Source organism: Leiobunum rupestre, chromosome 4, assembly GCF_980474605.1.
Source record: "Leiobunum rupestre chromosome 4, qqLeiRupe1.1.hap1, whole genome shotgun sequence".
NCBI lineage: Eukaryota > Metazoa > Arthropoda > Arachnida > Opiliones > Sclerosomatidae > Leiobunum > Leiobunum rupestre.
The window spans coordinates 70,527,211-70,544,329 of NC_143387.1; the positions used below are offsets into that span (position 1 = coordinate 70,527,211).

The 17,119-nt window shown below is 44.2% G+C and overlaps 1 protein-coding gene across 6 annotated transcripts in view; it reads right to left on the reverse strand.

Moving 5' to 3' along the window:
- LOC149948915 (5'-3' exonuclease PLD3-like) overlaps positions 1-17,119 on the reverse strand; it is a 123,316-nt gene that overhangs the window by 2,678 nt on the left and 103,519 nt on the right. For 5 of the 6 annotated variants that reach the window (XM_090172795.1, XM_090172796.1, XM_090172800.1 and 2 more), the window contains 3 exons: positions 3,451-3,590; positions 3,227-3,383; positions 1,386-1,473 (listed from right to left, as the gene is read on the reverse strand). In XM_090172795.1, coding sequence (XP_090028921.1) covers positions 1,386-1,473; positions 3,227-3,383; positions 3,451-3,590 — 385 coding nt within the window. The remainder of the gene's footprint in view (positions 1-1,385; positions 1,474-3,226; positions 3,384-3,450; positions 3,591-17,119) is intronic. The other variant, XM_090172797.1, reaches the window with a different exon arrangement.

Below are 17,119 nucleotides of genomic sequence, written 5' to 3' on the forward strand. Positions count from 1 at the left end.
TCAAAATAAAAGCAAACGATGCTAAAATTCTATTAAAATGCAATTATCATTATTTATAAAGTCAATTTTACGAATAACGATGACGAAAAACTAATAGCGTCTGCTTTAGCCGGAACCTATCTCGGTTTCAATGGCAAACCAAAGGGGGCGTAGAGTTAATTTTCGGTCGCGAATAATAACCTTGTTCAGGGGGGTGAGGTACGAAAGCTCCATTAACCGCGTGTTAAACTCGAACAACAGTGTCGTCATAAACTATGTAGATTAATCATAGTTCAGAGCAGGCTTGGAAATAAGGTTTAATTCTAAACTGGTCTATTTGGCCAGTGACTCCCAACTCTTGAATTATTTAAGTGGTCACGTAGACCAGTTGGTTAATAATACTGTAGATAATTTTGAATTAATAAACTGGACCCTTGACCAGTGAACCCCTAGCTTTTGAATAAAAAAACTGGTCCGAGCGATTAATAAACTGGTCTTTGATCCATTGACCACCGCTTATTTCCAAGCCTGGTTCAGAGAGTCCGAATATAGGAGTATCAGCCGAGGGGCTGATCACTCCGCGTAATCGGTGTACAGAGCCGTACCTTTGACTGTACTAATGGGACTACGCGTAATCTTTGAAGTCCCTGCCTTTGGCAGTGGTAATCTAAGCGTAGTCCGGTGTACAGACTTTCTAAGAGTGGTTAGCCCCTCGGTATCAGCATATGTATAGTCATTGTAAACGCAGTGTATATCTTTGACACAGTGGCGACATACTCCCGTTTCGTGATGTAGTCGTAGCATAAATTCTACGGATTAGCGAGGGTTTGAATATCAGGATCGGACTGAACAAATTGTAACAGTAGAAAGCTGATAAATATAACTTTAAATCAATTATAATGTTTTTATCTTAAAAATAAAGCTTTCAACAAAAGCAAAATGATAAATTTCAATCTCGTCAGAGGCTCAGAGCCAAGATTTGAACCCAAAAGTGTTTGCAGCTAATAGACTATTGCGCTAGATTACAATGCGTAAAAAAGAATACTCGTCCGAAACAGTTATATAGTTCCACAGTGGATCTCTGTTATTACTCGATTTCACTTAGCTTTCATACTTCTTCCCTACAGAATTTTTAATAGACTCGAGGGGTCGGACATTTGGCCAAATCCCGTACAAATTTTGGGAAAAAATCCACAAATCCAAAATCCAAGAATTTTGCTCCCATAGACTTTGTATGACAAATCCACAATAAAAAATCCTGGATTTTTAGAAAATCCGAAATCCCGTACACAAAACAGGCAAATGTCCGACCCCTCGAATAGACTTCTGGTACGCTACATACTCACTTGGCCCAATTAGCTATGTAGTGAATTCAACTAAATCCTAGTTTATCTTAGTATAATTACCTATGTACACTTTATCTTCGGTAACGATAAACTGGTTGGGCTCAGACGAGAACGATTTGTTGTCTCCGTCTTTGTCCCGAAATATTTTCTATAATATAAAATTAATTGATAATTAATTAACTGCAGAATTATGTCTTGGGTTTTAAAGGGCCAGCGTCTTGAAAAATTATTGCTCTTTTTAAGACTAACAACGAATTTATATTTACTTCGGTACGGTTAATATAGTGTCACTCCATACAGAAATGGGCACTCCCTGTTCTCGCCATGCTCTAACTCCTATTTGGTTCCCTAAAACTGACGTGTTCCGCAGCAAGTGCGCACTATTGGCGATTATCGCCCCCCCCCCCCCCTCCCCGCACTGGTGCCAAGGGGAAATTCGACCTAGGATTCGACCATGATGCCCACGGATCGTCTCCCAAGTTTTTTTTTATAAAAATAAAATCAATCGATATTTTTTTATTTAAATCGGATTTTATTGATTTTCATTCAATTTGTGACTCTCATTGTATAATTGACGTATATTTTACTTTTAACAGTTATCTAATCTCGAATTACATGAAATCTTAATTCAATTTAATTACTATTTAATATTTTAGTTTGCTCAGATTTTCTATGTATTTTAATTTTTTAAAACCCTATTTTTTGCCCATTTTTATTCCCCCATTGAAATATATTGTGCGGTTTAAATCAACGATTTGTTTTTTAAAAATCACAATTTGATTTAAAGCAAGTGTCGGCTCTACCTGTACTAGCTTGTTTTTCAACAGATGTCGCTAGCGTCGACATAAAAACAAGGTGCTTAAGCTACATTTTGACCCAAAAGGCGGGACATAAAAGTACACCTGACGTTGATTGGCTCATTTGTACATTTGTCAATAACTTAAATTATAGTAGTTTTTAACAATATATTTTGAATAGGATATATAATTTACGTTAAAGTCAACTAAGTAGAGCATAATTTGTCTAATTATAATACGCTACAATGTTTCTCTGACGACGTTATCGTTTCGTTATAGATGGCACCACGCTCTCCAGTAAAGTAGTTTTTTCGAAGAATTCCATTGCCATCTCTAATAACAAGGGCCTTATCATAATACAGGTGGCAATGATAAAGCCGACAGTTGCTTTAAATCATCCAACCTTGCCAAATAGTCATTCTCCCTAAATATCAATAAATATATTATTGGTATGACCAGTCTGACCAGAAGTATACAACATATCTCTAAAAGAGAAGTATTGATCTACCTATCCTGCTAATGTCATTTGCTTGACACATGTATACCTACGCAGATTCCCATTGATTTTTAAAACCCATTTGGTTATAAAAATAGTGACGCAGTTTAATTTTTACGTTTTAGACTTTTAAGCGTAGTAGTAGACTAGGCAGGAAATAAGCGCCCAACGCACTCTGCGTCGAGCCTGTGAAGTTAAATGTTTCATTTTAATGGATAAGGGATGTTATAAACTTCCGTTATGACAAACGATTGAGGAGTCTTTTTTTTTCTATAAATTTTAAATAATTTGAAAAAAAAATAGAATTATTCGACGCACAACTAATTAAAAAGTAAATATACTTTTAGTGACCCCCATTTTCCCTGATCATACCTACTCCTAGCGCCAGAGATGGATGGCGGACGCCTCTGGAATTAGAGTACGCAGCGTGAGCCGGGGAAGAGGTGGCGCTGCTACGTTACAGCGGCTGGAAAACATATTTCTAAACACGCCACACATTTGGTAAGTTTTTAGGCAATTAAATACTAATGACGCTGGTCCTTAATGTACTAGGCCTACAAACAAAATTGACTTATTTTACAAAAAGGTCAAAAAATAAATCTACGAACCACTGAAATATTGAGTGCAACGAGCGAATTGAGAAAGTCCATTCGAAGGAAGGAATTTTCTCCGTCATTAATTTGAGCAGTTAATAGTTTCATGTCGATTTTTTTGTTGACCGCGGCGCTACGAAGGGCGTCGTCTATCGTTGGCCAGTAGTCACTCCTACATACCAAAAAATAGACCGTTAAAAGAAAGAACAATTTAACAAAGTTAGATGGCGGCAGCTTACGTGGAGTTTTTATTGGATTGAGCGATGGGAAAATAGTCGTTGGTCGAGATGTAGACGAATTCGGTGGCTCCTCCGATTAGTTTCAAGATTCCCTCGACGTGATTGCTGCGACCTCGGGAGGATATCGAGGAAGGCGAACTCTATAACAGTAATAACATATGTAACATAATTACTCATAAGTATGCCTCTGTATAATATTTCCATTGAAAAAATTCAATGAGACCTTGTTTCACGCGGAACATACAATGAGCGAACCCAAAAATGCAAAAATGATTATAATCCTTGCGCTATTGAAAAGGTTACCATGGAAATTAAATCATGTGATCGCGAGGCACGAGCTAAACTTGACACGGGCAAAGCCAGAAACGCGCGAGGAATTCTCACTAACTTCCGTTTCCCATCCGTAAAGTTGATGACGCGTATTTCGTCACGGAGTTGTAAATGATGCAATTTACGTCATATCCCGTGAACAAGGTTTCATTAACGAAAAAGCTTTTATGGCATACTTATGAGTGATTATGTTACATATGGTAATAATAATAATACAAACTCAAAAATTAATGTACTCAAAAGAATACCCTTTTAATTGCTTTAAAAATTAGAAAATGTCGTTAAAAGACGCTTAACGATACTAAATTTAGAGGTCAATTTGTTTCGTACGACAGTTTTCCTGAAGCCGCCCAAAAAAATAAAAAAATCTATCTTTCCCGTCCGCTTCATTAGCGTAATTCCGTTTATGGCAAGGAGTTAAACGGCCTATTGTGATTGCTTAAGCGGAGGAAATTAGCTACTGCCAAATTGACATCTTCCACCTCGTTTAAGGAAAGCACGTCCTACCAAGAACGCATTCAGGTAGCTGAAGACAGTATATATCCCTAAGGGGACGAGAAATCGCCTACCTTCCACCATAGACAGTATATATCCCTAAGGGGACGAGAAATCGCCTACCTTCCACCATAGACAGCATATATCCCTAAGGGGACGAGAAATCGCCTACCTTCCACCATAGACAGTATATAATCCCTAAGGGGACGAGAAATCGCCTACCTTCCACCATAGATAGTATATATCCCTAAGGGGACGAGAAATCGCCTACCTTCCACCATAGATAGTATATATCCCTAAGGGGACGAGAAATCGCCTACCTTCCACCATAGACAGTATATATCCCTAAGGGGACGAGAAATCGCCTACCTTCCACCATAGACAGTATATATCCCTAAGGGGACGAGAAATCGCCTACCTTCCACCATAGACAGTATATATCCCTAAGGGGACGAGAAATCGCCTACCTTCCACCATAGACAGTATATATCCCTAAGGGGACGAGAAATCGCCTACCTTCCACCATAGATAGTATATATCCCTAAGGGGACGAGAAATCGCCTACCTTCCACCATAGATAGTATATATCCCTAAGGGGACGAGAAATCGCCTACCTTCCACCATAGATAGTATATATCCCTAAGGGGACGAGAAATCGCCTACCTTCCACCATAGACAGTATATATCCCTAAGGGGACGAGAAATCGCCTACCTTCCACCATAGATAGTATATATCCCTAAGGGGACGAGAAATCGCCTACCTTCCACCATAGACAGTATATATCCCTAAGGGGACGAGAAATCGCCTACCTTCCACCATAGACAGTATATATCCCTAAGGGGACGAGAAATCGCCTACCTTCCACCATAGACAGTATATATCCCTAAGGGGACGAGAAATCGCCTACCTTCCACCATAGACAGTATATATCCCTAAGGGGACGAGAAATCGCCTACCTTCCACCATAGACAGTATATATCCCTAAGGGGACGAGAAATCGCCTACCTTCCACCATAGACAGTATATATCCCTAAGGGGACGAGAAATCGCCTACCTTCCACCATAGACAGTATATATCCCTAAGGGGACGAGAAATCGCCTACCTTCCACCATAGACAGTATATATCCCTAAGGGGACGAGAAATCGCCTACCTTCCACCATAGACAGTATATATCCCTAAGGGGACGAGAAATCGCCTACCTTCCACCATAGACAGTATATATCCCTAAGGGGACGAGAAATCGCCTACCTTCCACCATAGACAGTATATATCCCTAAGGGGACGAGAAATCGCCTACCTTCCACCATAGACAGTATATATCCCTAAGGGGACGAGAAATCGCCTACCTTCCACCATAGACAGTATATATCCCTAAGGGGACGAGAAATCGCCTACCTTCCACCATAGACAGTATATATCCCTAAGGGGACGAGAAATCGCCTACCTTCCACCATAGATAGTATATATCCCTAAGGGGACGAGAAATCGCCTACCTTCCACCATAGACAGTATATATCCCTAAGGGGACGAGAAATCGCCTACCTTCCACCATAGATAGTATATATCCCTAAGTGGACGAGAAATCGCCTACCTTCCACCATAGATAGTATATATCCCTAAGGGGACGAGAAATCGCCTACCTTCCACCATAGACAGTATATATCCCTAAGGGGACGAGAAATCGCCTACCTTCCACCATAGATAGTATATATCCCTAAGGGGACGAGAAATCGCCTACCTTCCACCATAGACAGTATATATCCCTAAGGGGACGAGAAATCGCCTACCTTCCACCATAGACAGTATATATCCCTAAGGGGACGAGAAATCGCCTACCTTCCACCATAGACAGTATATATCCCTAAGGGGACGAGAAATCGCCTACCTTCCACCATAGACAGTATATATCCCTAAGGGGACGAGAAATCGCCTACCTTCCACCATAGACAGTATATATCCCTAAGGGGACGAGAAATCGCCTACCTTCCACCATAGACAGTATATATCCCTAAGGGGACGAGAAATCGCCTACCTTCCACCATAGACAGTATATATCCCTAAGGGGACGAGAAATCGCCTACCTTCCACCATAGACAGTATATATCCCTAAGGGGACGAGAAATCGCCTACCTTCCACCATAGACAGTATATATCCCTAAGGGGACGAGAAATCGCCTACCTTCCACCATAGATAGTATATATCCCTAAGGGGACGAGAAATCGCCTACCTTCCACCATAGATAGTATATATCCCTAAGGGGACGAGAAATCGCCTACCTTCCACCATAGATAGTATATATCCCTAAGGGGACGAGAAATCGCCTACCTTCCACCATAGACAGTATATATCCCTAAGGGGACGAGAAATCGCCTACCTTCCACCATAGATAGTATATATCCCTAAGGGGACGAGAAATCGCCTACCTTCCACCATAGACAGTATATATCCCTAAGGGGACGAGAAATCGCCTACCTTCCACCATAGACAGTATATATCCCTAAGGGGACGAGAAATCGCCTACCTTCCACCATAGACAGTATATATCCCTAAGGGGACGAGAAATCGCCTACCTTCCACCATAGACAGTATATATCCCTAAGGGGACGAGAAATCGCCTACCTTCCACCATAGACAGTATATATCCCTAAGGGGACGAGAAATCGCCTACCTTCCACCATAGACAGTATATATCCCTAAGGGGACGAGAAATCGCCTACCTTCCACCATAGACAGTATATATCCCTAAGGGGACGAGAAATCGCCTACCTTCCACCATAGACAGTATATATCCCTAAGGGGACGAGAAATCGCCTACCTTCCACCATAGACAGTATATATCCCTAAGGGGACGAGAAATCGCCTACCTTCCACCATAGATAGTATATATCCCTAAGGGGACGAGAAATCGCCTACCTTCCACCATAGATAGTATATATCCCTAAGGGGACGAGAAATCGCCTACCTTCCACCATAGACAGTATATATCCCTAAGGGGACGAGAAATCGCCTACCTTCCACCATAGACAGTATATATCCCTAAGGGGACGAGAAATCGCCTACCTTCCACCATAGACAGTATATATCCCTAAGGGGACGAGAAATCGCCTACCTTCCACCATAGACAGTATATATCCCTAAGGGGACGAGAAATCGCCTACCTTCCACCATAGATAGTATATATCCCTAAGTGGACGAGAAATCGCCTACCTTCCACCATAGATAGTATATATCCCTAAGGGGACGAGAAATCGCCTACCTTCCACCATAGACAGTATATATCCCTAAGGGGACGAGAAATCGCCTACCTTCCACCATAGACAGTATATATCCCTAAGGGGACGAGAAATCGCCTACCTTCCACCATAGACAGTATATATCCCTAAGGGGACGAGAAATCGCCTACCTTCCACCATAGACAGTATATATCCCTAAGGGGACGAGAAATCGCCTACCTTCCACCATAGACAGTATATATCCCTAAGGGGACGAGACATCGCCTACCTTCCACCATAGACAGTATATATCCCTAAGGGGACGAGAAATCGCCTACCTTCCACCATAGACAGTATATATCCCTAAGGGGACGAGACATCGCCTACCTTCCACCATAGACAGTATATATCCCTAAGGGGACGAGAAATCGCCTACCTTCCACCATAGACAGTATATATCCCTAAGGGGACGAGAAATCGCCTACCTTCCACCATAGACAGTATATATCCCTAAGGGGACGAGAAATCGCCTACCTTCCACCATAGACAGTATATATCCCTAAGGGGACGAGAAATCGCCTACCTTCCACCATAGACAGTATATATCCCTAAGGGGACGAGAAATCGCCTACCTTCCACCATAGACAGTATATATCCCTAAGGGGACGAGAAATCGCCTACCTTCCACCATAGACAGTATATATCCCTAAGGGGACGAGAAATCGCCTACCTTCCACCATAGATAGTATATATCCCTAAGGGGACGAGAAATCGCCTACCTTCCACCATAGACAGTATATATCCCTAAGGGGACGAGAAATCGCCTACCTTCCACCATAGATAGTATATATCCCTAAGGGGACGAGAAATCGCCTACCTTCCACCATAGATAGTATATATCCCTAAGGGGACGAGAAATCGCCTACCTTCCACCATAGACAGTATATATCCCTAAGGGGACGAGAAATCGCCTACCTTCCACCATAGATAGTATATATCCCTAAGGGGACGAGAAATCGCCTACCTTCCACCATAGACAGTATATATCCCTAAGGGGACGAGAAATCGCCTACCTTCCACCATAGACAGTATATATCCCTAAGGGGACGAGAAATCGCCTACCTTCCACCATAGACAGTATATATCCCTAAGGGGACGAGAAATCGCCTACCTTCCACCATAGACAGTATATATCCCTAAGGGGACGAGAAATCGCCTACCTTCCACCATAGACAGTATATATCCCTAAGGGGACGAGAAATCGCCTACCTTCCACCATAGACAGTATATATCCCTAAGGGGACGAGAAATCGCCTACCTTCCACCATAGACAGTATATATCCCTAAGGGGACGAGAAATCGCCTACCTTCCACCATAGATAGTATATATCCCTAAGGGGACGAGAAATCGCCTACCTTCCACCATAGACAGTATATATCCCTAAGGGGACGAGAAATCGCCTACCTTCCACCATAGACAGTATATATCCCTAAGGGGACGAGAAATCGCCTACCTTCCACCATAGACAGTATATATCCCTAAGGGGACGAGAAATCGCCTACCTTCCACCATAGACAGTATATATCCCTAAGGGGACGAGAAATCGCCTACCTTCCACCATAGACAGTATATATCCCTAAGGGGACGAGAAATCGCCTACCTTCCACCATAGATAGTATATATCCCTAAGGGGACGAGAAATCGCCTACCTTCCACCATAGAAAGTATATATCCCTAAGGGGACGAGAAATCGCCTACCTTCCACCATAGACAGTATATATCCCTAAGGGGACGAGAAATCGCCTACCTTCCACCATAGACAGTATATATCCCTAAGGGGACGAGAAATCGCCTACCTTCCACCATAGACAGTATATATCCCTAAGGGGACGAGACATCGCCTACCTTCCACCATAGACAGTATATATCCCTAAGGGGACGAGAAATCGCCTACCTTCCACCATAGACAGTATATATCCCTAAGGGGACGAGACATCGCCTACCTTCCACCATAGACAGTATATATCCCTAAGGGGACGAGAAATCGCCTACCTTCCACCATAGACAGTATATATCCCTAAGGGGACGAGAAATCGCCTACCTTCCACCATAGACAGTATATATCCCTAAGGGGACGAGAAATCGCCTACCTTCCACCATAGACAGTATATATCCCTAAGGGGACGAGAAATCGCCTACCTTCCACCATAGACAGTATATATCCCTAAGGGGACGAGAAATCGCCTACCTTCCACCATAGACAGTATATATCCCTAAGGGGACGAGAAATCGCCTACCTTCCACCATAGATAGTATATATCCCTAAGGGGACGAGAAATCGCCTACCTTCCACCATAGACAGTATATATCCCTAAGGGGACGAGAAATCGCCTACCTTCCACCATAGACAGTATATATCCCTAAGGGGACGAGAAATCGCCTACCTTCCACCATAGATAGTATATATCCCTAAGGGGACGAGAAATCGCCTACCTTCCACCATAGACAGTATATATCCCTAAGGGGACGAGAAATCGCCTACCTTCCACCATAGATAGTATATATCCCTAAGGGGACGAGAAATCGCCTACCTTCCACCATAGACAGTATATATCCCTAAGGGGACGAGAAATCGCCTACCTTCCACCATAGACAGTATATATCCCTAAGGGGACGAGAAATCGCCTACCTTCCACCATAGACAGTATATATCCCTAAGGGGACGAGAAATCGCCTACCTTCCACCATAGACAGTATATATCCCTAAGGGGACGAGAAATCGCCTACCTTCCACCATAGACAGTATATATCCCTAAGGGGACGAGAAATCGCCTACCTTCCACCATAGACAGTATATATCCCTAAGGGGACGAGAAATCGCCTACCTTCCACCATAGACAGTATATATCCCTAAGGGGACGAGAAATCGCCTACCTTCCACCATAGACAGTATATATCCCTAAGGGGACGAGAAATCGCCTACCTTCCACCATAGACAGTATATATCCCTAAGGGGACGAGAAATCGCCTACCTTCCACCATAGACAGTATATATCCCTAAGGGGACGAGAAATCGCCTACCTTCCACCATAGACAGTATATATCCCTAAGGGGACGAGAAATCGCCTACCTTCCACCATAGACAGTATATATCCCTAAGGGGACGAGAAATCGCCTACCTTCCACCATAGACAGTATATATCCCTAAGGGGACGAGAAATCGCCTACCTTCCACCATAGACAGTATATATCCCTAAGGGGACGAGAAATCGCCTACCTTCCACCATAGACAGTATATATCCCTAAGGGGACGAGAAATCGCCTACCTTCCACCATAGACAGTATATATCCCTAAGGGGACGAGAAATCGCCTACCTTCCACCATAGACAGTATATATCCCTAAGGGGACGAGAAATCGCCTACCTTCCACCATAGACAGTATATATCCCTAAGGGGACGAGAAATCGCCTACCTTCCACCATAGATAGTATATATCCCTAAGGGGACGAGAAATCGCCTACCTTCCACCATAGATAGTATATATCCCTAAGGGGACGAGAAATCGCCTACCTTCCACCATAGATAGTATATATCCCTAAGGGGACGAGAAATCGCCTACCTTCCACCATAGACAGTATATATCCCTAAGGGGACGAGAAATCGCCTACCTTCCACCATAGATAGTATATATCCCTAAGGGGACGAGAAATCGCCTACCTTCCACCATAGACAGTATATATCCCTAAGGGGACGAGAAATCGCCTACCTTCCACCATAGACAGTATATATCCCTAAGGGGACGAGAAATCGCCTACCTTCCACCATAGACAGTATATATCCCTAAGGGGACGAGAAATCGCCTACCTTCCACCATAGACAGTATATATCCCTAAGGGGACGAGAAATCGCCTACCTTCCACCATAGACAGTATATATCCCTAAGGGGACGAGAAATCGCCTACCTTCCACCATAGACAGTATATATCCCTAAGGGGACGAGAAATCGCCTACCTTCCACCATAGACAGTATATATCCCTAAGGGGACGAGAAATCGCCTACCTTCCACCATAGACAGTATATATCCCTAAGGGGACGAGAAATCGCCTACCTTCCACCATAGACAGTATATATCCCTAAGGGGACGAGAAATCGCCTACCTTCCACCATAGATAGTATATATCCCTAAGGGGACGAGAAATCGCCTACCTTCCACCATAGATAGTATATATCCCTAAGGGGACGAGAAATCGCCTACCTTCCACCATAGACAGTATATATCCCTAAGGGGACGAGAAATCGCCTACCTTCCACCATAGACAGTATATATCCCTAAGGGGACGAGAAATCGCCTACCTTCCACCATAGACAGTATATATCCCTAAGGGGACGAGAAATCGCCTACCTTCCACCATAGACAGTATATATCCCTAAGGGGACGAGAAATCGCCTACCTTCCACCATAGATAGTATATATCCCTAAGTGGACGAGAAATCGCCTACCTTCCACCATAGATAGTATATATCCCTAAGGGGACGAGAAATCGCCTACCTTCCACCATAGACAGTATATATCCCTAAGGGGACGAGAAATCGCCTACCTTCCACCATAGACAGTATATATCCCTAAGGGGACGAGAAATCGCCTACCTTCCACCATAGACAGTATATATCCCTAAGGGGACGAGAAATCGCCTACCTTCCACCATAGACAGTATATATCCCTAAGGGGACGAGAAATCGCCTACCTTCCACCATAGACAGTATATATCCCTAAGGGGACGAGACATCGCCTACCTTCCACCATAGACAGTATATATCCCTAAGGGGACGAGAAATCGCCTACCTTCCACCATAGACAGTATATATCCCTAAGGGGACGAGACATCGCCTACCTTCCACCATAGACAGTATATATCCCTAAGGGGACGAGAAATCGCCTACCTTCCACCATAGACAGTATATATCCCTAAGGGGACGAGAAATCGCCTACCTTCCACCATAGACAGTATATATCCCTAAGGGGACGAGAAATCGCCTACCTTCCACCATAGACAGTATATATCCCTAAGGGGACGAGAAATCGCCTACCTTCCACCATAGACAGTATATATCCCTAAGGGGACGAGAAATCGCCTACCTTCCACCATAGACAGTATATATCCCTAAGGGGACGAGAAATCGCCTACCTTCCACCATAGATAGTATATATCCCTAAGGGGACGAGAAATCGCCTACCTTCCACCATAGACAGTATATATCCCTAAGGGGACGAGAAATCGCCTACCTTCCACCATAGATAGTATATATCCCTAAGGGGACGAGAAATCGCCTACCTTCCACCATAGATAGTATATATCCCTAAGGGGACGAGAAATCGCCTACCTTCCACCATAGACAGTATATATCCCTAAGGGGACGAGAAATCGCCTACCTTCCACCATAGATAGTATATATCCCTAAGGGGACGAGAAATCGCCTACCTTCCACCATAGACAGTATATATCCCTAAGGGGACGAGAAATCGCCTACCTTCCACCATAGACAGTATATATCCCTAAGGGGACGAGAAATCGCCTACCTTCCACCATAGACAGTATATATCCCTAAGGGGACGAGAAATCGCCTACCTTCCACCATAGACAGTATATATCCCTAAGGGGACGAGAAATCGCCTACCTTCCACCATAGACAGTATATATCCCTAAGGGGACGAGAAATCGCCTACCTTCCACCATAGACAGTATATATCCCTAAGGGGACGAGAAATCGCCTACCTTCCACCATAGACAGTATATATCCCTAAGGGGACGAGAAATCGCCTACCTTCCACCATAGATAGTATATATCCCTAAGGGGACGAGAAATCGCCTACCTTCCACCATAGATAGTATATATCCCTAAGGGGACGAGAAATCGCCTACCTTCCACCATAGACAGTATATATCCCTAAGGGGACGAGAAATCGCCTACCTTCCACCATAGACAGTATATATCCCTAAGGGGACGAGAAATCGCCTACCTTCCACCATAGACAGTATATATCCCTAAGGGGACGAGAAATCGCCTACCTTCCACCATAGACAGTATATATCCCTAAGGGGACGAGAAATCGCCTACCTTCCACCATAGATAGTATATATCCCTAAGGGGACGAGAAATCGCCTACCTTCCACCATAGAAAGTATATATCCCTAAGGGGACGAGAAATCGCCTACCTTCCACCATAGACAGTATATATCCCTAAGGGGACGAGAAATCGCCTACCTTCCACCATAGACAGTATATATCCCTAAGGGGACGAGAAATCGCCTACCTTCCACCATAGACAGTATATATCCCTAAGGGGACGAGACATCGCCTACCTTCCACCATAGACAGTATATATCCCTAAGGGGACGAGAAATCGCCTACCTTCCACCATAGACAGTATATATCCCTAAGGGGACGAGACATCGCCTACCTTCCACCATAGACAGTATATATCCCTAAGGGGACGAGAAATCGCCTACCTTCCACCATAGACAGTATATATCCCTAAGGGGACGAGAAATCGCCTACCTTCCACCATAGACAGTATATATCCCTAAGGGGACGAGAAATCGCCTACCTTCCACCATAGACAGTATATATCCCTAAGGGGACGAGAAATCGCCTACCTTCCACCATAGACAGTATATATCCCTAAGGGGACGAGAAATCGCCTACCTTCCACCATAGACAGTATATATCCCTAAGGGGACGAGAAATCGCCTACCTTCCACCATAGATAGTATATATCCCTAAGGGGACGAGAAATCGCCTACCTTCCACCATAGACAGTATATATCCCTAAGGGGACGAGAAATCGCCTACCTTCCACCATAGACAGTATATATCCCTAAGGGGACGAGAAATCGCCTACCTTCCACCATAGATAGTATATATCCCTAAGGGGACGAGAAATCGCCTACCTTCCACCATAGACAGTATATATCCCTAAGGGGACGAGAAATCGCCTACCTTCCACCATAGATAGTATATATCCCTAAGGGGACGAGAAATCGCCTACCTTCCACCATAGACAGTATATATCCCTAAGGGGACGAGAAATCGCCTACCTTCCACCATAGACAGTATATATCCCTAAGGGGACGAGAAATCGCCTACCTTCCACCATAGACAGTATATATCCCTAAGGGGACGAGAAATCGCCTACCTTCCACCATAGACAGTATATATCCCTAAGGGGACGAGAAATCGCCTACCTTCCACCATAGACAGTATATATCCCTAAGGGGACGAGAAATCGCCTACCTTCCACCATAGACAGTATATATCCCTAAGGGGACGAGAAATCGCCTACCTTCCACCATAGACAGTATATATCCCTAAGGGGACGAGAAATCGCCTACCTTCCACCATAGACAGTATATATCCCTAAGGGGACGAGAAATCGCCTACCTTCCACCATAGACAGTATATATCCCTAAGGGGACGAGAAATCGCCTACCTTCCACCATAGACAGTATATATCCCTAAGGGGACGAGAAATCGCCTACCTTCCACCATAGACAGTATATATCCCTAAGGGGACGAGAAATCGCCTACCTTCCACCATAGACAGTATATATCCCTAAGGGGACGAGAAATCGCCTACCTTCCACCATAGACAGTATATATCCCTAAGGGGACGAGAAATCGCCTACCTTCCACCATAGACAGTATATATCCCTAAGGGGACGAGAAATCGCCTACCTTCCACCATAGACAGTATATATCCCTAAGGGGACGAGAAATCGCCTACCTTCCACCATAGACAGTATATATCCCTAAGGGGACGAGAAATCGCCTACCTTCCACCATAGACAGTATATATCCCTAAGGGGACGAGAAATCGCCTACCTTCCACCATAGACAGTATATATCCCTAAGGGGACGAGAAATCGCCTACCTTCCACCATAGACAGTATATATCCCTAAGGGGACGAGAAATCGCCTACCTTCCACCATAGACAGTATATATCCCTAAGGGGACGAGAAATCGCCTACCTTCCACCATAGACAGTATATATCCCTAAGGGGACGAGAAATCGCCTACCTTCCACCATAGACAGTATATATCCCTAAGGGGACGAGAAATCGCCTACCTTCCACCATAGACAGTATATATCCCTAAGGGGACGAGAAATCGCCTACCTTCCACCATAGACAGTATATATCCCTAAGGGGACGAGAAATCGCCTACCTTCCACCATAGACAGTATATATCCCTAAGGGGACGAGAAATCGCCTACCTTCCACCATAGACAGTATATATCCCTAAGGGGACGAGAAATCGCCTACCTTCCACCATAGACAGTATATATCCCTAAGGGGACGAGAAATCGCCTACCTTCCACCATAGACAGTATATATCCCTAAGGGGACGAGAAATCGCCTACCTTCCACCATAGACAGTATATATCCCTAAGGGGACGAGAAATCGCCTACCTTCCACCATAGACAGTATATATCCCTAAGGGGACGAGAAATCGCCTACCTTCCACCATAGACAGTATATATCCCTAAGGGGACGAGAAATCGCCTACCTTCCACCATAGACAGTATATATCCCTAAGGGGACGAGAAATCGCCTACCTTCCACCATAGACAGTATATATCCCTAAGGGGACGAGAAATCGCCTACCTTCCACCATAGACAGTATATATCCCTAAGGGGACGAGAAATCGCCTACCTTCCACCATAGACAGTATATATCCCTAAGGGGACGAGAAATCGCCTACCTTCCACCATAGACAGTATATATCCCTAAGGGGACGAGAAATCGCCTACCTTCCACCATAGACAGTATATATCCCTAAGGGGACGAGAAATCGCCTACCTTCCACCATAGACAGTATATATCCCTAAGGGGACGAGAAATCGCCTACCTTCCACCATAGACAGTATATATCCCTAAGGGGACGAGAAATCGCCTACCTTCCACCATAGACAGTATATATCCCTAAGGGGACGAGAAATCGCCTACCTTCCACCATAGACAGTATATATCCCTAAGGGGACGAGAAATCGCCTACCTTCCACCATAGACAGTATATATCCCTAAGGGGACGAGAAATCGCCTACCTTCCCCCATAGACAGTATATATCCCTAAGGGGACGAGAAATCGCCTACCTTCCACCATAGACAGTATATATCCCTAAGGGGACGAGAAATCGCCTACCTTCCACCATAGACAGTATATATCCCTAAGGGGACGAGAAATCGCCTACCTTCCACCATAGACAGTATATATCCCTAAGGGGACGAGAAATCGCCTACCTTCCACCATAGACAGTATATATCCCTAAGGGGACGAGAAATCGCCTACCTTCCACCATAGACAGTATATATCCCTAAGGGGACGAGAAATCGCCTACCTTCCACCATAGACAGTATATATCCCTAAGGGGACGAGAAATCGCCTACCTTCCACCATAGACAGTATATATCCCTAAGGGGACGAGAAATCGCCTACCTTCCACCATAGACAGTATATATCCCTAAGGGGACGAGAAATCGCCTACCTTCCACCATAGACAGTATATATCCCTAAGGGGACGAGAAATCGCCTACCTTCCACCATAGACAGTATATATCCCTAA